The 25,680-nt window shown below is 42.2% G+C and overlaps 1 protein-coding gene across 10 annotated transcripts in view; it reads right to left on the bottom strand.

The window, feature by feature from the left end:
- syne1a (spectrin repeat containing, nuclear envelope 1a) overlaps positions 1 to 25,680 on the bottom strand; it is a 160,297-nt gene that overhangs the window by 74,125 nt on the left and 60,492 nt on the right. For 6 of the 10 annotated variants that reach the window (XM_061929703.2, XM_061929705.2, XM_061929708.2 and 3 more), the window contains 16 exons: positions 25,317 to 25,490; positions 25,142 to 25,243; positions 24,811 to 25,014; positions 24,525 to 24,732; positions 23,078 to 23,190; positions 22,307 to 22,512; positions 22,083 to 22,241; positions 21,734 to 22,013; positions 21,431 to 21,603; positions 20,952 to 21,261; positions 20,710 to 20,877; positions 16,760 to 17,119; positions 13,245 to 13,381; positions 6,761 to 6,938; positions 4,342 to 4,524; positions 3,842 to 3,985 (listed from right to left, as the gene is read on the bottom strand). In XM_061929703.2, the coding sequence (XP_061785687.2) occupies positions 3,842 to 3,985; positions 4,342 to 4,524; positions 6,761 to 6,938; positions 13,245 to 13,381; positions 16,760 to 17,119; positions 20,710 to 20,877; positions 20,952 to 21,261; positions 21,431 to 21,603; positions 21,734 to 22,013; positions 22,083 to 22,241; positions 22,307 to 22,512; positions 23,078 to 23,190; positions 24,525 to 24,732; positions 24,811 to 25,014; positions 25,142 to 25,243; positions 25,317 to 25,490 (3,099 nt within the window). Of the gene's footprint in view, positions 1 to 3,841; positions 3,986 to 4,341; positions 4,525 to 6,760; positions 6,939 to 13,244; positions 13,382 to 13,495; positions 13,681 to 16,759; positions 17,120 to 20,709; positions 20,878 to 20,951; positions 21,262 to 21,430; positions 21,604 to 21,733; positions 22,014 to 22,082; positions 22,242 to 22,306; positions 22,513 to 23,077; positions 23,191 to 24,524; positions 24,733 to 24,810; positions 25,015 to 25,141; positions 25,244 to 25,316; positions 25,491 to 25,680 lie in introns of those variants that run through there. The other 4 variants (XM_061929706.2, XM_061929701.2, XM_061929702.2 and 1 more) reach the window with 3 other exon arrangements.

The raw sequence follows: 25,680 nt of genomic DNA on the forward strand, positions 1-25,680 counted from the left end.
AAGTCGCCACCTCATCGCAGGGCCAACACAGATAGACAGACAACATTCACACTCACTTTCACACACTAGGGCCAATTTAGTGTTGCCAATCAACCTATCCCCAGGTGCATGTTTTTGGAGGTGGGAGGAAGCCGTAGTACCCGGAGGGAACCCACGCAGACACGGGGAGAACATGCAAACTCCACACAGAAAGATCCCGAGCCCAGGATTGAACCCAGGACTACTCAGGACCTTTGTATTGTGAGGCACTTGCACTAACCCCTGGACCACCGTGCTGCCCGTGCTTTGAATTTCAACAAAACTAAATTAATGCTATTCTGGAAAAATAGGAAAGACAGTAAACACAAATTCAAATAGACTATAAAGACATTGACAGGTGAAAGAAATCAAATTTATAGGCATAACAATAGATGATCAAATGCATTGGAAATCTCATATAAAAATATACAACATAAAGTGGCACTAAACAGTTAAAATTAATAAAGCAAAACATTCTGGACCAAAAATCACTCCATATTCTCTACTGTTCTCTAGTGTTACTATATCTGAGCTATTGTGTAAAAGTATGAGGGATTAACCACAAAAGTATGCTTTATTTACTAACCCTGAAACAAAAATGGTTAGTTAGGATAATTCATAATATTGGTTATAGAGAACATTCAAACCATTTATTTATTTAATTTGAAAATACTGAAATTAATGATTTGGTACATTTGAAAACAGCTAAAATCATGCATAAAGAAAACAATAACCTGTTACCTAATTTACAAAAGAGGAAAACTACAACCTTAGGGAAATAATTTTTTTAAAACATTTGTGAATGTGAGCGTGGATGTTGTCTGTCTATCTGTGTTGGCCCTTCGATGAGGTGGCGACTGGTCCAGGGTGTACCCCGCCTACCACATGAGTGCAGCTGAGATAGGCTCCAGCCCAACTGTGACCCCGAGAGGGACAAGCGGTAGAAAATGGATGGATGGATGTATGCAACACCAAAAACCTTTAGTACATAAGTATGTGGAATTAAATTATGGAATAGATTAAGCAAAGAAGTATATGTACTATATGATATGACTATCTCTCAATGTACTAATATGATCCAGTTTAAGAAACTGTTCAAACTCAAAAAGCCTTATCTACAAAAGTTTTACGTGTAATAAAACACGTGCAAACTTGATAGTGCACCCAAAGCTGATCTATTAAACTTGTGTGCACAGGATTACGTCTTTTAAGAGACCAAAATGGAGAGTAAAATCCATTCAGCGTGTCAGTCTTCATGTTTATGCCTGAAAATGTTTTGAAAACGCCCACAATACTGGAAGGAGGAGCTGCAAATATAATCATTTAGCGCATGCCATGTGATTAATTAAGATTGAAACTGCTTTAAGCCTGTTGTTTGGCATATATATTTACCATGTTTGAAATGTGTGTCAAAACTGGCATAGTTACGCACAAATAGCTGTTAAAAAGGAGGCAATTGCGCTGCAACAGACAATGGACAGAGAATCCTACGTCGTATGTGAGCGTGTAAACAATTTGGACTGTCAGAAACAGAAAATATATTACATATAGTCTTTCCTCTCAAAAGGTGAGCAAACAAGTGATATGATAAGATTTTTCTCTACCAGGGTCTAAGGACACAGTTTACTGTTAGGGATGTGATGATGGATTGACAAAATAGTATTGTGAAAAAAAGTATGCCGATTGCTGACTCATGCCTTTTAATACTGATGACAAACGCCAATCCTCTCTGCCTGACAAACGGCGAGCAACTAATTATGTGTCTTTATACACAGCGTGGAGCATTCCCCTAAACTGAAAATAATCACCTTCGTTATGGAAAATAAAAACAGCATTTTTTAGTATCTTAAGTATCACTGGAGGACTAGGCTAAGGAGGCTTGACATGTTACACACCGAGAGAAAGCCAAAAACAGGCATGCTAATAGAGCTACGCTAGCTTCAAACAACACAGAGAAATAAGTGTTTAGTAAAGTTTAAGAAGTGTAAAATTTGTATAAAATGTACTTACCTACTTACTATTGAGTTTGTTTTGTTCAAACAATTGTACATAATGAGAGAATAAGGAACCAGTTAAAATATTGTTTGTTGATATTGTTTAACGGTCAATAGAACTCACCATAAATTATTTAAAAAAAATACAGTTAATACGTGTGATCCGTATCGGTATTGGTAATGGCCGATTGCACACATGGATGATCAGTATCGGAATCGGAACAAAAAACCTTGATCAAAACATCCCTAATGAATGTCATAACATTAAAAAGAACATTTTGCCAAATCGGGGACCATTAAGCAACGCACAGACAAGATGAAGAGACAAGTTTGATAGTGTAGTACAGTATGTTGCAAGCACAGGTGGTCTAAACATAAAGAGGATTTATCCTGCATGTATTGTTTTGTACTTGAGGTGCTGAGGGGAAGCATGTAATTGGTTGCAGGGCTCGACAAAGGCGACATAGAGTACATCCAAAAAAATATCAACAATGATAAGAGCTGAGCTTTGCGACAGGCTTGATATATTTTGCCCCTCCTTTGTTGTTTTATCTTTTCAACAATATTCTCATCTTTTTTTTGTCTCTGCCAGACATGACAGATTTTGTTATCCCATCCTAGAAAAAAGAGCTTGTGACAGAAGGGGGGATTTAATTAGATTCCCTGACTTTGCCTCTGACTATTATATTATGTCAAGCCGTTGCTCTATTTTGATTCAGTGGTGCTCGACAAATGTAATTAGGTCTTCTTTTCCCAGCTGATTTCAGATTACACTTTTGGGATGCTTATCTGATGGAAAGCTAAAGTACAGTATTTGGTGCCCTTGAAAAATCAACTCAGTCTTCAGTTTATGGGAGGTTTACTTGAGCGAGGAAGAGAAAAAACACAAATATGTTTAAAAAGTATGTCTATAGTTTATATTATTGTAATTGTCTTAAAGATTCAGCATACCTTTTTTTAAGCCTGAATATGTCAGATTACTTTGAAACCTGCTACAGATAAGCTAAAAACCACAATATTTACAAAACATGTACCGGTATGTTAGAACACCTCTTATGCTAAGGAATTGAGTGAAGTATATTTATATAGCACTTCTCTCTAGTGACTCAAAGCGCTTTTACATAGTGAAACCCAATATCTAAATTACATTTAAACCAGTGTGGGTGGCACTGGGAGCGGGTGGGTAAAGTGTCTTGCCCAAGGACACAACTGCAGTGACTAGGTATGGCGGAAGCGGGGATCAAACCTGGAACCCTCAAGTTGCTGGCACGGCCACTCTACCAACCAAGCTATACCGCCCCAATTATGACACATGTCAGAAAAGTTCCAGGACATGATCACATTCTTTAATGTGAGAGGCATCGTCCACTTCAAGTTCTTGCCACAGGATCAGACAATGAACTACAACGTCTACGAAGAGATCCTGCGACGTTTGCTTTGTTCAGTGCGCAACAAGAGACAAGAGTTGTGGCTTCACGATGACAACATGCCTGCTCACACTGTCCTGAGGATCCCCTAGTTTCTGGCCGAGAAAACATTGCCACGCTGCAATCTCCTTATACACCAGACCGACTATCTGTGATTTTTTTCCTTCTTCTCAAGCTAAGGGGTTCATCAAGAGGACTTGGCTGACATCAACCTGAGAAGAACCTTTCCAGGTGTGCATGAAAGCATTGCAGAAAAGGTTAGGAAAGAGTCTTTGACTCCACGGAGATTACTTCGAAGGGTAACATTTGTAGTTTAAAGATATCTTTTGTGACGCCAGTCCTGGAACTTTTCTGATACACACAACATCATTTTTAAATGCAGAATTATAACATGGCACTTACCTGTAGTTTGCTTAGCTCTTGTTTCTTGGTTTGGAGGTCGTGTAGCCGAGCACTGCTCTCCTGAACTTTGAACTCGGTGCTGTTAAGCCACTCCAGCAGAGGTTGAGCGCTTGCTTCAAACTCTGTCATCTGACAATATACATTCTAGCAAATACAACAGAAAGCATGAATTTGTTGCTGCACTAATAGCTAAGGTTAAAAAAACCTGGAGAAGTTTCCCCAAGACAAAGATGTGCTCCAAAAATAAAATAATTGTATAAGGCCAACCCCCAAATGTTGGATGTCCACAATTGTTATCATTTGTGTACAATATTTAACACCTCCCCTTCATATATTTATCTATATATCTTATGGTATGGAGTCTTGATCTGTTGCTAAAATTTCTCATTATTGTTATTTAGGTAATTTTAATTCACTTCAACACAGCCTCAACACACTATTTAGACTCCAACGTACTGTAAATGTGACTTTAAATGCAAAACAGAAGCAATCTACACCACCTTGAGCGCATCCTCCCTCAACTGCAGGTCATTCATCAGCCTCCTCCAGTCTTCTCTCATGTTTGTCACTTTGGCCTTGATCCCCTCCACCCTGTCTTTGGACACCACCGCCATCAGAAGCTCCCCGCTGGCTCCTACTGTACTCAGCCTGGCCTGGCCGTGCTCCCTGTCACTCAAGAACTCCTGGGGGGGGAATAGACAAAGGATCTGTTTAACACACACACACACACATTTGTACAGTAAAAACAACAGGAGGATGTGACAGTAAAGAAGACTGAGTGACAACCAAGTGACTTACTTTCTGTCTTCCATTGTTGCTGCTATGACTAATTCAACACAGTGACGGACACTTCACACAATCAGACGCAGCAATTAGAGCCATAATGTATTCCCTATGCGTGGGCGCAAGGCTTGGCTTGACCCGCGGAGGCAGATAATAGAAGTCGGTGAGTTTTGTTTTTTGCATACTAAATGCACACACGCACATATGTACCAAAACACCCCTCTTTAGAGCACAGAAAATGACAGCAGCACAGCAGGGACCACTCCACCATCTGTGCATCACACACACACATTTTTGTTTTTTAACTTCTCGCTTATTCTCTATTCTCCCCTTCATGCAAGTAAATAGACACCACCAATTAAGGGTGACACAACAGTGTGCATATGAACCCCCATCCACAACCAGCAGGCCCCCTTTGTCCCCCCTCCCACGCCAGTCCTACTGGAGGTCAGCCATGTGGAAACATTGTTCCACATTCCTCACCAGGTCAATGATAAATAAAACATGACTCTTCCTCTCTGGATCGCCGTAAACTCGCTGACGTTCCCACTCATCCTCACAAAGCAACAGCGCCAACTTGGGGAGGGGAACACACGCTAACATCCCCTGGCTTTGAAATCCTTGCTTACAATGGGACATAAATAGAATTCTTCTCATACTTGATATTAATCTGACTACTTAATAAATATGTGCAATAAACAATCATCTGAAATCTTTGTTGAGGCAGGTTATTATCTAGTGTGACCATACTGGGACATTTACCTTAACCAGCAAGAGCCTGCCTCTCCGCCAAGGCCCCAGGGTGCTTCGAAAAGGCTGCCAGGCTGTTAACACCTGCCAGTTTCTCAGAGGATAACCTCAGAAGATATACTCCTAAAAGAGAAGCACGCTGTGGAGCTTTCTTGTGTCTCGCTTCAAAAGCCTGCACTTCGACATACTGTACACCCCGAGATACATTTCTGGGGGTGGGATTAAATTCAACAGCACAGTCCTGTTAACTAGATTTTTTTTTTTCTTGTAAAATACCCTTTGTGTTGAATCACTATAATTAGTACCGTATGTCATTAAGTAGTGTCAACGTGCCATGTGGCTGGCAATATTTTATGTATTTGCTTAGTCTGTGCTAAAACTTACTGTTACTTTCAGTCCTGTTACTCAAATGAGTCATCTTCATCTTAGGAACCGAGTCAAAAATAAATTATAACTGCCTAAAAAAATTTTAAAGTTCAATTTGAAAGAATTACATTAACAGTAAATGGGACTGATTCAGTGACGTGGCTTATTTGCTAGTTTAGCTCTTAAGATCTCCCTCTCCATGTGAGACAGGCCCCTTTTTTGGCTATTTTTAAGACCCTTCTTAAAACCCATTTTTATTCACTGGCTTTTAACCCAGCATGAGACTTTGAACTGTTTTTAGCTTTTAACTTTTTGAACTGTTTTTAATTTTTAAACTGTTTTTATCTAACAAACTGTTCTTAGGGTAATTTATATTTGCTTTTTACATGTGTATTTTTTCTGTTTTAAATGTTATTTTTTATTATGTCCTTTGCCTCTATTTCTTTGTGGTGTACAGCCCTTTGTTTTTCAACTGTGCTTGTCTTTAAAGGGCTTTATAAATAAAGTTGGTATGGTATGGTATGGTAAGATTCACATTATTAATAGATTTATCTCCACTTTTAAACTGTATTAGCTTGTCAGGAATCCCTTTAGGCTTGTGCACTCTAATACTTTAATATTTCAATCAAAAATGTATTTTATATTTATTGTTGTATTGTATTATCCACCGTTTTACAGCTTTTATTGTCGTATGTGCAGCACGTTGGTCAACGTGGGTTGTTTTAAATGTGCTATAAAAATAAACTTTGACTTGACTTTACTATGGGCATCTAAATGAGAGATGTTTTAAAATCTACAGAAGCCGAAAATGTCATCTTTTATTTGTTTGTAACCAGACTTACTAATTTCCATTAAACATTGTGGCAGGTAGTACTTGTATCAGTAAAGAAGCCATTAAATTCAGGTGAACCTGTGGTTGAAGCAAGGTTTCACCCTCACCATAGCAATCTAAAATATATAAAATGTTGGGTAGTGTTATTCTTTTAGATTATTGGCCGAGATGCATGCAAAACATCTAACCTGTATTCGTTGCTGAGCGCTGGAGGCCTCTGCCACACTCTGCGGCACGTCGAAACATTTGGCGGTACAGATTTTGGCGTTAACCAACCACTGCTGGAAGTCTCTGAGGGCAGCACGGAACCGCTGCTCCAGTAGGCGCTCCTTATTCTGGCACTCCCTGGAGGCATGGAGGCTGAGGCTAAAAGAGGGAAGAAGTAGAAAAGAAAACTTTGGGAAAGGAACAAAAGAAGAAGGCGCGTGCTGTCCTAACAACACACATACCGGTACATACTGTCTTTACATTATGGGAGTGAATGTATGGGCGTGGGAGATGAGCAGGATTGAGAAGTTGGCAGGTGGAGAGATGGAACAGTGGGTGAAGTGGAAGCAATGAGCTTTGGGTAAAGTGGTGGATGGTGACTGGGGTGGTTACAGAGAGGCAACATATGATCAGGGCACGAGTTCACAAGGGTGATAATACGAGGAGGATGAGGGATGACGGGTCGATGTTGTGAGGAAAAGGCTGACGTAGAGGCAACATGACAGCGATATTTAACAGAGAGGTTACACTATACTTGAAGTATTGCTGTATGGGAAAGGGTAGGAAAATACTCATTGGCCACAATATTACATACCGTACATATTCTATTGAGATCTGCTTTCTGCAGTTACACAAGGGTATGGATATATTGTACACATTATTGTCAGTGTGTGTCATACAAAGGAAGCATGGAGAGGACTTTTCCTGCTCATGAATATGGATTATGGGAAGGTCGAGGGAAGAGTGGGTGTTTTGTTCTAAAACGAGTGAAGAGACTGATTAGTTATTTACTTGTATGTCAGTAAACACGCACACTATCTTTCTCGCACACACACACACACACACACACAGCGTAGACATGCACACACGCACGCACACACACACACACACACAAATGTCTGTTTGACTGAAACATTTGCACAGCTTCTTAACAACAGATGTGATCCAGTCTACAGACATTTAATTATCATACACTACAATGCATATTTATTTATTTTACTGATTTGGTCCATATATGCATTTTTTTTTAGCTACATACAGTATAAGTCAAAACATTACAAAGACAATGCCCTTCTGCAAACTACAACTATTAATACAAACATACCAAATTTGATCTCATTATATTGTGAAAATTGATCAAATAAAGATTATTTCGAATGCATGCGTCTACGAGCCAAGACCACAGCGAACAAGCAAGTGAGGCGAGGGCAAGGGTGTCGCTTAGCAACTGGTGTGTCAGTCAACTTTCACCTTTGTCTGCCTGACACATCTCACAACTTCAGCTTGGTTCAATTTATCTTGCAGACACCTTGCACTTTATACATCCTGCACACTTAATACCACTGTTGGGCCTCTGGGCAGGAGTCAGGGTATTTTACAGCATCTCATCATGTGCTACAAGCAATCCCCTTGACAGCCAATAATGAGCTGATATTGTTTTTTGCAGACAGTTCATTTTGTGCAATATGGCAAATGAATGCAAAACAATAATCCAGTGTTTTGATTTGATACACACATGTGCTGTATTTGCTTCAAAGTGAAACTGAAAGGGTTTATAAACGGTTATACTCAAGTAATATGAGATGTTTATTTGCTCACCTGCAGGGAGTACTAGGCCTTTATTTGAAGGCATCCATTTGAGAGGAGGCCTAGGAGGGCAACTTAACAACTTTGTTGGTGTAATTGCGAGTATTCAGACCCTCTAAATTGTCTTGTTCAAAAAAATCGACGAGCAACAACTTTTTTTTGGTCTTATTGGATACTTTTGAAGACTTAAATGATAGCACTCACAAGTCATAAGTGTATTTCCAAAAATATTTGTTTTCATGTTTTTTGCTCACTCTCACATAGCCTCCATAAAAGTTACAAGCACATGCGTCACAGTCCGTCCATTATGCAACCCGCGCCACAAATAGATTGTAGTTCTGTGGGAAACACTGACTTTGATGTACATTGACTGGACACACGGAGAAGTGTTACTTTCATGTTAGGGTGTGAAAGGAATGTGTAACTGTCTTGTGTCTACACTCTGCCTCTGTTAGAGCGGAGGTCACGATTTGGGGGTGTACGGTAATAATATTAACAAACAGCTCTAAATCACTACAGTGTGTTTTAACATAAATGTTGACTCAGTTTAGGTAAATTCCAGCTACAACACTGCCATTCTTTATTGAAATGAACCAGTAGGGATGTAACGGTATCAAAATCTCATGGTACGATATTATCACGGTATTATACGATATTATTGTGGTATATGTCCAAAAAAAGCTTGGTAAAAATGCCATAGTGTGTAAAATGGAGGGGTAGGATAAACCTTACTGTAATTGGACACAAACATAATGCTCAAATGTTCTAATCATATTTTTTACTACAAAGAAGTATTTTTTTATACAAATAATGGTTCAGGAACATCTACTGTTTCAAGCAAATATATATTCAAAAAAAATGTACAGTTCTTTAACATGACAATGTAAACATCCAGTGTAACAAGTGTGAAATTATGTACAGTTTAGTGTCTTTCAACTTTTACATTATGAGAAGCAGTGTCCTCTACAGTGAACGTGTTTATATTAGTCTGGGAAATGTTGTTTCTTAGAAAAGTTAACCAACAATATAACGTTCAACAATCTAAATACCTCACAAATTGGTATTTAGAGTCGCTGGCTTCAAATATATTTTCTGGGTGACTGTTTATGAGGTGGTGACTTGTCTTTTGCCTTTGCCTGGAATAGGCTCCAGCCACCCCATACCGCCGCGACGTCAAGAGTAATAAGTGGTAGAAATATAGATGGATGGATTGAGGATGTATCAAATAGCTTCTTAGTTTATCCGCAGTGCAGTTGTTTTGGAGGTGACAGGACCAACGAGCTCTGTGTCCCCTTCAAAATGCTCAAAACTAAATTGGCACGCTTCGCTTTACAGAACGCAGACTTTCTTATATCCACCAAAGAGGTTATGTTTTCAGCAGGGTTTGTTTGTCTGTTAGCAACATAACTCAACCAGTTGGGGACAGATTTCCTTTTATCTACGACGAGTATGAACACACAACGGGGCGATATAGCTCGGTTGGTAGAGGGCCGTGCCCGCAACTTGAGGGTTGCCAGCAACTTGAGGGTTGCAGGTTCGATCCCTAATTCCGCCATCATAGTCACTGCCGTTGTGTCCTTTGGCAAGACACTTTACCTACCTGCTCCCAGTGCCACCCACACTGGTTTAAATGTAACTTAGATATTGGGTTTACTATGTAAAAGCGCTTTGAGTCACTAGAGAAAAGCGCTATATAAATATAATTCACTTCACTTCACTTCCTGCTTACGACGTTTAACGCCCCCACCTTGCTGTCCCCGTGTACAGAGGGTTCTGGAAGACGTAGTAGTTTATTTATTTATTTACAGACCCGGCCATCGCTAAAGCGCCAGAAAAAAACTACACACACCAAATTTTCATTTGATACCGTCATACAAGACTTTGAAACCGAAATACCATGGTATGTATAATATCTTTAAATCCCTATAAACCAGTGTTATAATGGTAACTACTAAACTAAATATTCCCAGTACCTTGGAATTGATACCGGTACTCAACAGTACCAATTTTCTGTACTTTTGTTTGTCCATGTGGTTATAAATATTAATTTGTTTGAGAATAAAATCTGTTTACCAATTAAAAGGGAATAGCACTTTTTAAAAACAATTTCACCTATCCCTTTTGTGAAACAAGCACAAGTTTTTCTTTTTTTATGCATTTTTAGTTATAAACACTAGCAAAACACAGCTAACAATAGTGGTAATGGGTTTTGCTGTATTCCGCCTATAAAGCCCTCTAAAAACACCCAAAAGCCTCCATTGTTTTATATACATGCAGTACAGTATGTGTTATGTTGTAACAGGAACATTCATAATAGCACGTGATGGCGTGGCGCGGTTGGGAGAGTGGCCGTGCTAGCAACCTGAGGGTTCCTGGTTCAATCCCAAGATTCTACCAAACTAGTCACGTCCATTGTGTCCTTGAGCAAGTAACTTCACCCTTGCTCCTGATGGGTCGTGGTTAGCGCCTTGCATGGCATCTCCCGCCATCAGTGTGTGAATGTGTGTGTGAAGGTGTGTGTGAATTGGTGAGTGTGGAAATAGTGTCAAAGCGCTTCGAGTACCTTGAAGGTAGAAAAGCGCTATACAAGTATAACCCATTTACCATTTATAATATTTATGAATTTGGGTCATTTTAAGTATATGGCTGTTATTACCTGTTACATTTTGTTAGGAACGCTCTTTGTAGACCCCAAAATGCAGGAGACAGTAGGCAGCATGCAGGTGAAGGTCCCGTATTTAATGTCAAAAGTACAAAACAAAAATGCGGCAGGGAATTGCACAGAAAAGCACAAGGAGAGCTGTGCATGAAAAATAGAGCCTCAGGGAGAGCTTACAATAATAAGTGACATAAAACAAGATCTCAAATTACCACCAACCCCGTTTGTAACTTCAACAATGATCCACAACCAATGAAGCTGTGAGACAAGCTTAAATACTCTTCCAGTGGTCATTAGCGGCAGGTGAAAACAATCATCTAATCACCTGCAAGTGAACAGAAAAACTAGCAAACAGCTAACACCGACAGAACAGCAAGTGGAAACAAAATAAGAGCGCAAAACAGTAATTAAACCCAAAAAACGAGACAAGACAATGAATGACCTGGCGTAACCTGTCATAACAATGGCGGCACATTAATTTCACAGACGCATCATAATGTTCACTATTTCCTTCAACAATTACTACTAATCATGGCAGACTTCATGAGAGACAACGACGACTACTTTGGGACAAATGATGATCCAGAACCTTATATTTTTGAGCCTGAATATATAGAGTATGAACTATAAGATTTAAAAGCTGAGTGATAAGCAGATCAAGTAGCACTATTGCTAAGTGCTGAACATGAAATACAAACTACGAATCATAATAAAACAATCACTTACTGAACAATGTCTGCTTTCATTAGGATGCCGACTGATGAAATGTTCATATCTTCCTGTTTAGAGGAAGAATTAATCATAATGCTAGTGCCGGTAAAAAAAAAAAAAAGTGGGCGTCTTTTCGTGGCTTTCTAGCCATCACCAGGTCTACGTTGAATGTCAAAAGTTGAACAACTTCTCGGTTTATGGCAACAACCTTCAACTATACAAGTGAGAGGCATGATTTATAATGTAGAATTAACTTTCACCAACTCAGAGGCGATGCATCAGCTCACCTGCTCAGTATGTCAATAGCTTCATAAGCTACAAGTAGATGCATTTGTTTGAATTATGTCGTGTTGTGACGCCATAATCAAAAAGTAGTCTTTGCCATCAAGCTGAATGTGCCGGTTTTGTCTTTTGTTGAGCCCTACAAAGTGTTTGCCAGTAATTATTGTACTTTTGACACACCAGCTGTTTGGTTAACATGCATCTTAGTTGTATTTTTGATTGCCAAATTTGGAGGTGTTGAAATCGGCATGTAAAATTGCCTACGCTAATCAGTAGCATGTACAGTATATGGCATATGCAATGTGAATTAGCACCAAGCTAGCTTGAAAAGTGAAGCCTTGCCGTTGAGCGCTTTCTATCAGTATGTTTGCTTTGTTAGCATGGACAATAGCAACATTACCTAGAGACAGTCTGCTAAAAATATGCCTTTTTGCCCGCCAAATGCTTAAGCCAGTGTCAAGTCTGCAACCGGATATGACGTCACGTGCAACAAAGGTATCTCAATACGGTACTGTTCAATTTAGGTAGCACAGATGGAATTTGGTCAGTACCTATAAAAGTACTGAATTTAGTATCCATCCCAAGCAAAAGGTGGGGTACAGCCTCGACTGCCAATAGCAGTAAACAACATAATACAACAACCATGGACAATTTACAGTCTCCAATTATTCCAAAATGCATCATTTGAATGTAGGAAATAGTACCCGGAGAAGACCCACACACATGCAAATTTCACAAAGAGATTAACCTTAATAGGGCTAAAATGCAAACCACTGGGTGGTCTAATATATACCATGATGTGAAGATAGTCCAGAGAATAAAGGAAGATATTCTCTGTGTGCAGGGTTCCTGTGCAAAACCCCTTTCTTACATTACAATACATTAGTCCCGACCTGTTAATTATGTTCATAACAAATGCACAAGAGGAAAGTTCAATATGGGCACACAATTGGCATGCAGGAGGTTACATTCACTTTGGCTTACTGAATTTTGAAAAATAAATGAATACTGAATATGTAAACAATTTGTAGACCCAGAGTGTTCCACTGCAGCTTGCATAACAGCAATGAGTAGCACATTTACTATCATCTCTAGGCTATTTCATCATGTTCTTAGCTGATACATTCCCTTGTGGCCATGTTACTTCCCATTCCTCCCATGCTTCACATCTATGTTCATCCTGCCGTCATCTTCATCTTGTAACACACAAGAAAATGTCTTCTCACCTGTTGTGCTGCTTGACAAGAGCGGTGACTCGGTCGGACTGGGAACCCAAGTCTCTGGAGTATCGTACCAGCTCGTTCAGTTGACCTTTCAACTTCTCTGCCATGGGCTCCGCGCTCTGCAAGCCTTCCAGTATGTCCTAAAAAAAAAATACCCCCAGCTGGCTCAGTCTGTGTGCATGACAACCTTCAATAAGTGCTCTCACATTTCTTATTCACACTAGCTTTTCTCACATATACACACACATACTCACAGTGCTGCTTGCACAATTGCATGTCTGTTCTTCGAGGCCTGAGGAAGCGGCAGGAAGGAGGCGAAAGCAACGTCCTCCCGCTCTCCTCAGCACGCCTCACAAACTGCACTGCACTCGGCCAATCATAAAATCTTGCCCTGTGAAATGTGTGCAGCCGCTCTCCCTCCCTGATGCTCGCGTTCTGACGTACGGCCAATAAACAACCCTCCCTCCCACTCTCTCTTCCTTCTCCTATCCTGCCACTTATTCCTTCTCACGTGTTTTTCTCCCCCCTCCTCTCTCTCTCACGCTCTCTCACTCGTTTTCCCGGTGGAATTCAGCTGTCAACCGGCGCAGATGCAGCACTGTTAAACTGAACGCGTAAAAAAAAGAAAAACAACCAGCCGCAGGACACAGGAAACAGGCTGGAGGAGGAGAGAATGTTAGCGGGTCTGACTCCTCCCCTTTGCTGTGTTTTGCTTTGACGGCACATGGCCGAAAACAGGGCGCTAACATGACATTGGAAATGGAACAGGAAAACTGTAAGGATTCTCAAGAGGCACAGTCTTTGTCCTGAATGGTACCAGTAATTCTGATTACATTCATGATCAAATAATTAAATACAAATTAGATTAATGCTCTTGAAAAATGTTCACTCTTGCCCACTCCTAATAGTCAAGTGACTACTCCTCTCACTGGTTATATATGACAACCACCACCTTGTTATGTTTTGGCCCTTGGGTCATATCAAACCAAATCTTCACCGAATATTTTTGGAACAACATTTTTTAAAGATAAAATTAATCATTTGGCACCACATGCCTGTTAAAGGGGAACCACACTTTTTTTTTTTAATTTTGACTATTCTTCAAAATTATAATGAGCGACAAAAATACACATTTTTATTTTTTATTTTTTTAAATCATTTTAAAGATGATTAAAAAAACGCTTGCAAGATGCGTTAGCCTTCAAAGTCCTCTAAAACAACTTCAAAACCCTCCATCAACATTTTATATACATGCTGCAAGTATATATATAATCTAGTAACAGACACATTCATAAGAGTGTTTAATATGTACAATATTTACAGTATTTTGTTCATTTTAAGCAATACCGGAACTTATTTCCTTAGTTAATTTATTTTTGTTCCCATAGCAACGCACTTCTGACTTCCGGAAACAAACATGTGTGTGTTCTAATTAGGGTTGTTAATGAGAAACCGTTGCAACCGGATATCCCGTTCGAAAAGTGGCAGGTTCGGCTACATCGGTTACAGCACCCTCAATCGGTAAGATTCAGCTGTGAATCCTTAAGTTAATCGTGTGAAGACACATAAACCGGTTACCGCGCCGAACTACGAATCAGTTGACAGTTTTTGTCTTTAACAACGACACAAGAGACAGGGCTGTCCATGAAAAGAATCACGCTCCAGCACCCCCTGGGACCACGAAAGGAACAAGCGGTAGAAAATGGATGGATGGATGGTTATTATACAGGTTACGGAACGTTTTTGGATGCATTTTCAAAGTGATTTAGAGGCAGAATGGATTCATCCCATAAGCTCCATTGCTAGCTACCTAGAACGAGCTGATTATTACAAATTGGAATGGAAGAAAAAGAAAAAACTTTTGTCTTCTTGTCTCTCATAAGGATTGTGAATGATAGGAAATGTTCCAAAAAAGCACTGTTCTCCTTTAAAATGTACTGGTGAAACTAAAAAAATGTCAATATTGTGCAAAGTTTAGTTTATTTCAGCAATTACATTTACAAGGTGAAACTAATATATGAAATAGGATCATAACATGCAACTCAAGCTATTTCAAATGCTCTTTTGATATAATTTTGATGATTATATCTTACAGCTTATTAAAACCTTGAATTAAAAATCTTTGAAAATGTGGGCTTTTCAAAAACTCTCAGCCATTGTCATTAAAATTATAACAAATAAAAGCTTGACATATCTCACTTTGCATGTTATGAGTTTATATCACATATTAGTTTCACATTTGAAATTAAATTGCTGACATGAATGAACTTTTGCACGATATTAACATTTTTGGAGGTTCACCTATATAAATATCTAGACCCCGAATATATGATGTATTTTTCAGATTATATATTTATTATACATATATATATATATATATATATATATATATATATATATATGTATATAGAGAGAGTATATATATATAAAAATTTACATCTAAACATATACACATTCACATATATACATGTATACATATACATACTGTATATATATATATTTTTTGTAAGTATATTTTATATGTTTAATATATAACATATTCTATTATATATATATATATATATATATATATATATATATATATATATATATATATATATATATATATATATATCTATTTCATAATAACAAATAATAAAGTCTAAAAAATATATATTTGGGGTCTGTATATATGTATATATATATATATATATATATATATATATATATATATACACAAACATACATATTATTGTTGTACATGTATTATTCTATTTTACATTATTCGTTTTCATTATACAGCATATTTTTCAAGTCAATACGGTAAGAGAAAACAGTTCATAAATCGCCAGACCTTTATCAAAAAATAATGATTATTTGATATTACCATACACAAAATGTCATTCAAAGTTATGAGTAACACATAAACACATACAGTACACACGATATCAGTCAAAAGTTTTCACATTATCACATTCAATATAAAAAAGAGTGTCCAAACTTTTGACTGGTACTGTACATTGGGGGAGTTAATTAAGAAAATGTCAATTCAATAGATATACTCAAAACATTTTAATTGTACATTCTGGATATGCACCAACATTAAATTGGCTTTTCCCAGTCACACACCCCCGCCTGCCACAGTTTCTGTAGTAGCTTTTTCCCAATCCTAAAACAACCTCCTTGATGGAGAGGGTAAATGTTGGGGGATGCCGGATAGAAAATGAGGCAGACTGATTGAATTGTAGCTTTCAGTGTCTCGTCGTCTCAGCAAAGCTGATCTTCTAACTACCGGTAATTTGTTTTTTTCTGATTGACAAAAACAATGAATATTTGCAGATGGAGAAAGTGGGGGAGTAGTGGGGTCGGGGCTTAGTGTGTCCATTTAACGTCACTAATCACCTTTCCCAAAATTGATATAGAATGACAGTTTTCAATTTCCTATCCCAAATTAAAGATTATCATTATTTCAATATGAACATATGAACAATATACAATTAGGACACTGTGCTGACATATTTAATTAAACCCTACAGTACCTTAGCCAGTTGCCATCCCGCCACTGCTTCCTCGCCATTGCACCAACCCTCAGCTCTTATCAGCTCCTGGCTCCATCCCCTCAGTCGTTCATCAAGTGCTTTCAAATCCTCATCCAGCTGAGAGGTCAGACACTCGTATTCCTCTTCAGAGGCAGAAGCAGAGGCGAGAGCTCCCTCTAGGCCGTCCCGGGACCTCAGAGCAGCGCCTTCCCATTGCTCTAGCGCCTGTGCCAGCGCCCCCAGCTGTCGGTCCATGGCCTCGCAACCTCCTGCGGCCGTGTGCTCAGCCACGGACGCCGCTGTCCTACGCACGCGGCTAAGACGCTCCCGACCCTCCAGGAGTTCACACTCCACACGCTCCTGAGGGTTGAGAGCGACAAAGTTGCTAAGGAAACTGGTTGCAGAAACCTCAACCGCAGGATGCTATTCATAAATTGTGCGTGTGTGTTTGATTCTACACTTCTATGTGGCTCTGCTTTCAGTTTTCACACCGGGGCCCGCTAAACAATTTATACAGCGATAATTAAGATCTGAGCGTGAAAATTAAATGGAAATTAAAGTGCTTTTTTTTTTAACATACTGCTCTCCCTTACCTTGATTCAGAGGCTAATAAATCAATGTATAATAGATGTAAAATGTGCCTGAGAGGGCCCGGAGGTGGGGCACGATGGCGAGCGCCTGGTGGCCGGGCCTGTCCCCATGGGGCCCAGCCGGGCACAGCCCGAAGAGGCAACGTGGGTTCCACCTCTAATGGGCTCACCACCCATGGCAGGGGCCATAGAGGTCGGGTGCAGTGTGAGCTGGGCGGCAGCCGAAGGCAGGGCACTTGGCGGTCCGATCCTCGGCTACATAAGCTAGCTCTTGGGACGTGGAACGTCACCTCGCTGGGGGGGAAAAAGCCTGAGCTAGTGCGTGAGGTGGAGAAGTTCCGGTTAGATATAGTCGGACTCACTTCGACACACAGCAAGGGCTCTGGAACCAGTTCTCTTGAGAGGGGCTGGACTCTCTTCCACTCTGGCGTTGTGGCAGTGATAGGCGACGGGCTGGGGTGGCAATTCTTGTTGCCCCCCGGCTCAAAGCCTGCACGTTGGAGTTCAACCCGGTGGACGAGAGCGTAGCCTCCCTCCACCTTCGGGTGGGGGGACGGGTCCTGACTGTTGTTTGCGCTTACGCGCCAAGCGGCAGCTCAGAGTATCCACCCTTTTTGGATTCACTCGAGGGAGTACTGGAGAGTTCTTCCCCCCGGGTGATTCCCTCGTTCTACTGGTGGACTTCAACGCTCATGTTGGCAACGACAGTGAAACCTGGAGAGGCATGATTGGGAAGAATGGCCGCCCGGATCTGAACCCGAGTGGTGTTTTGTTATTGGACTTTTGTGCTCGTCACAGATTGTCAATAACAAACACCATGTTCAAACATAAGGGTGTCCATATGTGCACTTGGCACCAGGACACCCTAGGCAGTTCCATGATCGACTTTGTAGTTGTGTCATCGGATTTGCGGTCTCATGTTTTGGACACTCGGGTGAAGAGAGGGGCGGAGCTTTCTACCAATCACCACCTGGTGGTGAGTTGGCTGCGATGGTAGGGGGAGGATGCCGGACAGACCTGGCAGGCCCAAATGCATTGTGAGGGTTTGCTGGGAACGCCTGGCAGAGTCTCCTGTCAGAGAGAGTTTCAATTCCCACCTCCGGAAGAACTTTGAACATGTCACGAGGGAGGCACTGGACATTGAGTCCGAGTGGACGATGTTCCGTGCCTCTATTGTCGAGGCGGCCGATTGGAGCTGTGGCCGCAAGGTGGTTGGTGCCTGTCGTGGCGGTAATCCTAGAACCCTAAGGGATGTCGTCAAGCTGAAGAAAGAGTCCTATCGGGGTCTTTTGGCTCATAGGACTCCGGAGGCAGCAGACAGGTACCAACAGGCCAAGCGATGTGCGGCTTCAGCGGTCGCGGAGGCAAAAACTCGGACATGGGAGGAGTTCGGGGAAGCCATGGAAAACGACTTCCGGGTGGGTTCGAAGCGATTCTGGAACACCATCCGCCACCTCAGGAAGGGGAAGCAGTGCAATGTCAACACCGTGTATGGTGAGGATGGTGTTCTGCTGACCTCGACTGCGGATGTTGTGGATCGGTGGAGAGAATACTTCGAAGACCTCCTCAATCCTACCAGCACGTCTTCCTATGAGGAAGCAGGGCCTGGGGATTCTGTGGTGGGCTCTCCTATTTCTGGGGCTGAGGTTGCCGAGGTAGATAAAAAGCTCCTCGGTGGCAAGGCCCCGGGGGTGGTTGAGATCCGCCCAGAGTTCCTTAAGGCTCTGGATGTTGTGGGGCTGTCTTGGTTGACAAGACTCTGCAACATTGCGTGGACATCGGGGGCGGTACCTCTGGATTGGCAGACCGGGGTGGTGGTTCCTCTCTTTAAGAAGGGGAACAGGAGGGTGTGTTCCAACTATCGTGGGATCACACTCCTCAGCCTTCCCGGTAAGGTCTATTCAGGTGTACTGGAGAGGAGGCTACGCCGGATAGTCGAACCTCGGATTCCGGAGGAACAGTTTGGTTTTCGTCCTGGTCGTGGAACTGTGGACCAGCTCTATACTCTCGGCAGGGTCGTTGAGGGTGCATGGGAGTTTGCCCAACCAGTCTACATGTGCTTTGTGGACTTGGAGAAGGCATTCGACCGTGTACCCCGGGAAGTCCTGTGGGGAGTGCTCAGAGAGTATGGGGTAACGGACTGTCTTTATTGTGGCGGTTCGCTCCCTGTATAATCAGTGTCAGAGCTTGGTCAGCATTGCCGGCAGTAAGTCGGACCCGTTTCCAGTGAGGGTTGGTCTCCGCCAGGGCTGCCCTTTGTCACCGATTCTGTTCATAACCTTTATGGACAGCATTTCTAGGCGCAGTCAGGGCGTTGAGGGTATCTGGTTTGGTGGCTGCAGGATTAGGTCTCTGCTTTTTGCAGATGATGTGGTCCTGATGGCTTCATCTGGCCAAGATCTTCAGCTCTCACTGGATCGGTTCGCAGCCGAGTGTGAAGCGACTGGGATGGGAATCAGCACCTCCAAGTCCGAGTCCATGGTTCTCGCCCGGAAAAGGGTGGAGTGCCATCTCCGGGTTGGGGAGGAGATCTTGCCCCAAGTGGAGGAGTTCAAGTACCTCGGAGTCTTGTTCACGAGTGAGGGAAGAGTGGATCGCGAGATCGACAGGCGGATGGGTGCGGCGTCTTCAGTAATGCGGACGCTGTATCGATCCGTTGTGGTGAAGAAGGAGCTGAGCCGGAAGGCAAAGCTCTCGATTTACCCGTCGATCTACGTTCCCATCCTCACCTATGGTCATGAGCTTTGGGTCATGACCGAAAGGACAGGATCACGCGTACAAGCGGCCGAAATGAGTTTCCTCCACCGGGTGGAGGGGCTCTCCCTTAGAGAAGCTCTGTCATCCGGGAGGAGCTCAAAGTAAAGCCACTGCTCCTCCACATCGAGAGGAGCCAGATGAGGTGGTTCGGGCATCTGGTCAGGATGCCACCCGAACGGCTCCCTAGGGAGGTGTTTCGGGCACGTCCGACCGGTAGGAGGCCATGGGGAAGACCCAGGACACGTTGGGAAGACTATCTCTCCCGGCTGGCCTGGGAACGCCTCGGGATCCCCCGGGAGGAGCTGGACGAAGTGGCTGGGGAGAGGGAAGTCTGGGCTTCCCTGCTTAGGCTGCTGCCCCCGCGACCCAACCTCGGATAAGCGGAAGAAGATGGATGGATGGATGGATGGATGGATGGATGGATGGATAAAGCAAACTGTTAAATCCATTTAATTTATCCCCATACAGTATGTTGCCCTCCTTTATAAGCTATTGTCAAAGCAATAGCTCATACATGGACTACCGGTACTTGAGTGAGGTCAACTATTAATGTATTATGGTTTAAAAAATAGAAAAACCTGGCTGGAGGTAAAAGTTCCTTACCCTTACTTCAAGTAGTTTCTTCCTGATGGAGGTGGAGTCTCCAGATGTATCTGACCAATGCTGAAGCTCCTCTCCTGCCGTCATCAGCCAATCAGTAAGCTCCCGGACAGCCTCCAAGTATTCCTGGTGTTCCAGCACCACGCTCTGTGCTCGACGAACTCGCTCCTGCTTATCAAAACATTTCAGATGTGATGTTTTTTTTGCTAACGTCATTCGATGTGAAGAGGGAACATCCTTCGCACCTCCACCAAAGCTGTCAGCTCATCAAAGTGCACCTGCAGCTGTGTTCGAGCGCCATGGTTAAAACTGGCGTCCCCTGTCTTCTTAAAGAGTTCTCTGGCTTTTTCCTCCAGACTGGACAAAGCCATCTGGTGCTCCTCCAGGTCGGCCAGCAAGGATCGGAGCTTCTCCAGCTGCAAGGCCTTCTCTCTGGGTCCCGGCTGAGGGGTGAGGGAAGCACACACCTCCCGCTCAACAGCCTCCATCCAGCTACGTAGCTGGGACGCATTTTCCAAGTACCCACTCCATTGTGAGACAGTCCACTCCAGACGACTACAGGGAGACAGACATTTAGTATCAATTTGTCCTAAATATGCTTGATCTTCTTTTGACTTGTTAACCTGGACAAATATTTCCCTTGCATTTCACATTTAACCCCTCTCCACACAACATGATTGAAACACAGAGAGGGATGACACACATGGGTCCACAGCTTTGGTACCTGTGGCAGCTCATGGCAGTCACAAGCAGCGTGGCCCAAGCATCCTCCACCTCCTGGAGCTGAGAGCGCACTACTTCCTGTCTAGCGGCCCCAGAGCTGCGTAGGGCCATCTCGCCCTTACCTATCGCCATATTCAGTTTGACCTCCCCCTCCCCCTTCAAAAGCAGGATATCCTGTGCAAACAGAGTCAGAACAGTCACAGGAATGTGGATTATGTACACATTCTGGTGTAGGGCAAGGGAACAGCGCCCTCTAGTGTCCAACAGAATAAATGTCCGCAAAACCAAATGTTTTTTTTTCTACCTGTACAGTCTCTAGCCTCTGCTGCAACTGCTCTTTGGTTCCCATGGTGCTATCAACTGTACCCAGCTTCTCCTGGATGTCCTCTAACCAGGCCCACACTGCTTGGAGGGTCTCCCCAAAGGCCTGGTTCTCTTGACAGGCTCGCAGCCTCTCACTGGCGGCTTTGAGCAGAGCCTGGTGCTCCATCTGAAGCCGCACTGCCATTCGGACCTCTTCACCGGAACCGGGTCCTGCTTCAGACAAGGACTGGGCCTCTCGGATGACACGGTGGATTGAGTCCCTAAAAGGCAACATAAATATGCTCAACTTGAATATTCATCAGCTGTTTAAAAACCTCTGACATGCATACCGTCTTGTCAAAAGCTCCTTATGGAAGTTTTCCACTTTATCCAGTTCTTTTCTGCTATCAGGAGCACCTTGGCCATCTTCCCCAATAAAAGACTCCCTGTTGAGGCTGAGCTCCATCTGCTTAAGCCATTCTTTGACACTTTCGACAGTGTCATCAAACCTAGACACAATCAGATGCATCCTGATTAGTTTGGCAACGTCATCACTAAAGTTTGAAAAGCTCACCTTTTTAAGATAAGAATATTCTTTTCCAGGTCTTTTTGGCTCTGAGAGTAGTCATCCAGAAAGTTTCTCCACTCTCTGCGGCAGGAGGAAAGATGCTCTCGGAGCTGTATTTCTGCAGCTTCTGGCAGGTGGAGGAGGAGCCTCTCAACCTTCTCACAAACCTGAGAGAGACGCTCCTCACCTTCTGACACCCGCTCTGTTAGCAACTGTTAATATAAGAAAGAGGGATATCCAAGAATCAGAGCAAAATTATAAGAAAACCCTAAAGGTTTTCTACCAGAGGCTGCATACTGTACAGAAAAATTATTACTTGTTCTGTGCATTAAAGATGCTAAAAGAACTCCAATGTTGGTCAATGTATGCTAAACTGAGCAAAGCATACACATCTTAGCTTTGTGTAATAGGTGACAAAGCAAAATTACTGTGACATCTAATTATATATTTAACAATAAATCAATTGTATTCATAATGTAAATAAAAAAAACAATAATTACTGAGTATTGGTATTTGGACAGTGCATACTGGTCAACATATATAGAAGAAGTACGGTAAATATGCCAGAAGTAGCTAAATGTCATTATCTTAACAGGCACCATAAAACCAGACAAAAAATAATATATGCATACTTGTAAATGTATGCATATGTATACTCTAAGACCAGTTACAGTAAACATTATTACTTATAAATAAAACAATAAAATGTCTACCGGGTCACACTTTGGACAGCCTGTCCTACATTATTGACTGCAACGACACACTTTATAAAAGTACCTTCAGTCTTTGCAACTTTGCTGCGAGGTTGGCAATGTCTCCAGACTGATTTGAACATTCTTTCAACTCCAACTTCGATCCAGAGAGCCAGGAGTGAAATTCTTGGAAAAGCTCTGCTTCCGGGCAAAGAGAAAATAACAAACACTGTGGGAGCTATAATAGCAAGGTGAGCATAACTCTGCTTTAAATAAAAATGTATATAGACTTGAGGCAACAGAGGAAAATAGGAGGGGTGGACTTGTCTACACAGCACAGTGCAGTGCCAGGTTGCCCCAGCAACAAGCCCTAAAATGACTCTCTCGAGAGCAAATGTGACAAGAGCAACATTACTCTTGCGAGGCACAGGTGTGTGTTGGAGCACAGAAAATGCACTTATGCACTCTGAGTGGGTGTCAGTGGAGTGTGGGGACATTTAAAGTGGCCTCTGGGGGAAAAATCAGCTTTAAATCTGATGATAATCTCATTACATGAACAGATAGATTAAGTAGGATTTACCAGCTAATTATGAGATTTTAAGAGCTAAATGTATTGCAGCTACAGTGGCACCTCAAATTATGAATTGGTTCTTAAAACATGGTTCGTAAATCGAAAAGCAACTGTATCTATGAGAAACAATGTACATATGAATAAAGGGTTCAAGCTTCAACAAAAGTCTCTATTGTAGATACATTTTGTACACTTTGAACACAATATAAAGTGCTATACGGTACTGTATATCAAACAAACATAACAAGGCGGTCATGAATCTGCTGTCTCTTAATTATCAAGCCAAAACAAGTATGACGACAAGCTGAACTGTCCTGTATGCATTGCTCTGCCAACACGCGCACACACACACACGCACACACACACACACACACACACACACACACACACACACACACACACACACACACACACACACACACACACACACACACACACACACACAGAAGTCCCTGTGGTGCACTAACAAACGATCAGAAATCACAAAAATCCTTAACTTTCACAAACAATGTTGGTGCAATAATAAACATTTTAAAAAGTAAAATCCACTTAAAGTACATTAACATCGGCAAAGGACCAGCCAAAGGAGAAACTCACAAGAGAAAGAAACGAGCAGACAGAGGGAGAGAAAGGAGGTGGCGGACGGGAGGTGCTGAGTGTGTGTGTGTTGTAAGAGGCACCATCGAACAAGAGGTAGTCTTCTCCTTCGCTGTGAGGTAAGTCCGTTTTGGCATATTTTTCAGAAAAGTCTGTGGTACCAAACCGGATTCCTTAATCATTTAAATATGAGCATACAGAAAATGAATAAATGAAGGATTCGTACAGAGCGACATGGTTTGCAGACAGAGGCATATTTGGCAAGGTCTAAAAGTTTGTGAACCGATAAGTTTGCAAATAAAGGGTTCATAAATCGAGGTTCCACTGTACTTAATAAAAAAATTTAAAAAATCATATCCCCTACGGTTGACGTGGAGCTGCAGCACATCCTGCAGGCTGCCTCTGGCCTTGGCACAACGCTGGGCAACCACCTCGGTTCGCTTGAATATGGCAGTGAAGTTGGCAGAGAGGCAAGAGAGCTCCTGAGAGGGATGAGACCTGCACAGGGTGCTCAGAGCCTCTCTGGCGGAGTCCATGTCTGCTCTCTGTTGCTGCACAGCTCCTTGCAAACCCTGTGAGAGTAACATTATCAGGTCGGACAGCACACAGCAACCTGCTTCCGCATACTGAAGGAAGTGGTGGCCCCATACTTTAATGTCATCAATGTCTTCTGAGGAGGTGGTTTCAGAGAGACCTGACAAGGAGCACTCAATTTTGTCAAGGCGCTCAAGCATCAGGGACATGAGGTCCTCAAGTCGCTGCTTCTGGAAAGTGAAGTAGGTCAGGCTGTGTTTGGCTTGGTTGTACATCTCCTGCACATGGACCAACTTTTTTCTTAGGTCAGACTCCAGGAGCTAGGTCAATAAAATAGAAAACAAGGCACAACCATAGTCACCAATACCAGCAGGAAGAAAACTTGACGACAACTGTAGAGTTTATGTAACTTGTTATACAGTTGGTATATATTATAAACATATCTACCTGCATTTGTAGGGGAGTTTCCTCTAATTTAGCTCGTTCTTTAAGGTCTTCTACTTTCTCCTGCAGAGCATCCAGCGAGTGCTCCCTTTTTTCCATATCTGCCTGTAAATCAAGTAGAATCCATTTGAGTTTGTGCATATTACACCACCGATATTAATTAATATCTTAAGCATACCTGAAAGGTGATGAGGCGGTTTTCTGCCTCCTTGTCGTTCAGATTGGTGACACTGAGTTCAGCGATGGAGGTGACGGTCCATTGGGAGATGTCCTGCTCCATGACCTTTAGGTCATCCCAAAGTGTCATACAGTAGCCCAATCTTTCCATATTAGTTTGAATTCTCTCCGTTGCCTAAAACAGGGAACGAGCACTTAATAATATGAGAATAGAAAAATAATGCATCTCATTCAAGAGGTTGTAGATGATGATGGTCTTGTCTGTTAGATGATCTACACCACTTACAATCCTCTTGAGTCTGGGGTCTCTTTAATTTGATAAGAGTGAGGATAATAGGTGAGAAAGAAAAGGAAACAGCCAACAT

Source organism: Nerophis lumbriciformis, linkage group LG34 (genome assembly GCF_033978685.3).
Source record: "Nerophis lumbriciformis linkage group LG34, RoL_Nlum_v2.1, whole genome shotgun sequence".
Lineage (NCBI taxonomy): Eukaryota > Metazoa > Chordata > Actinopteri > Syngnathiformes > Syngnathidae > Nerophis > Nerophis lumbriciformis.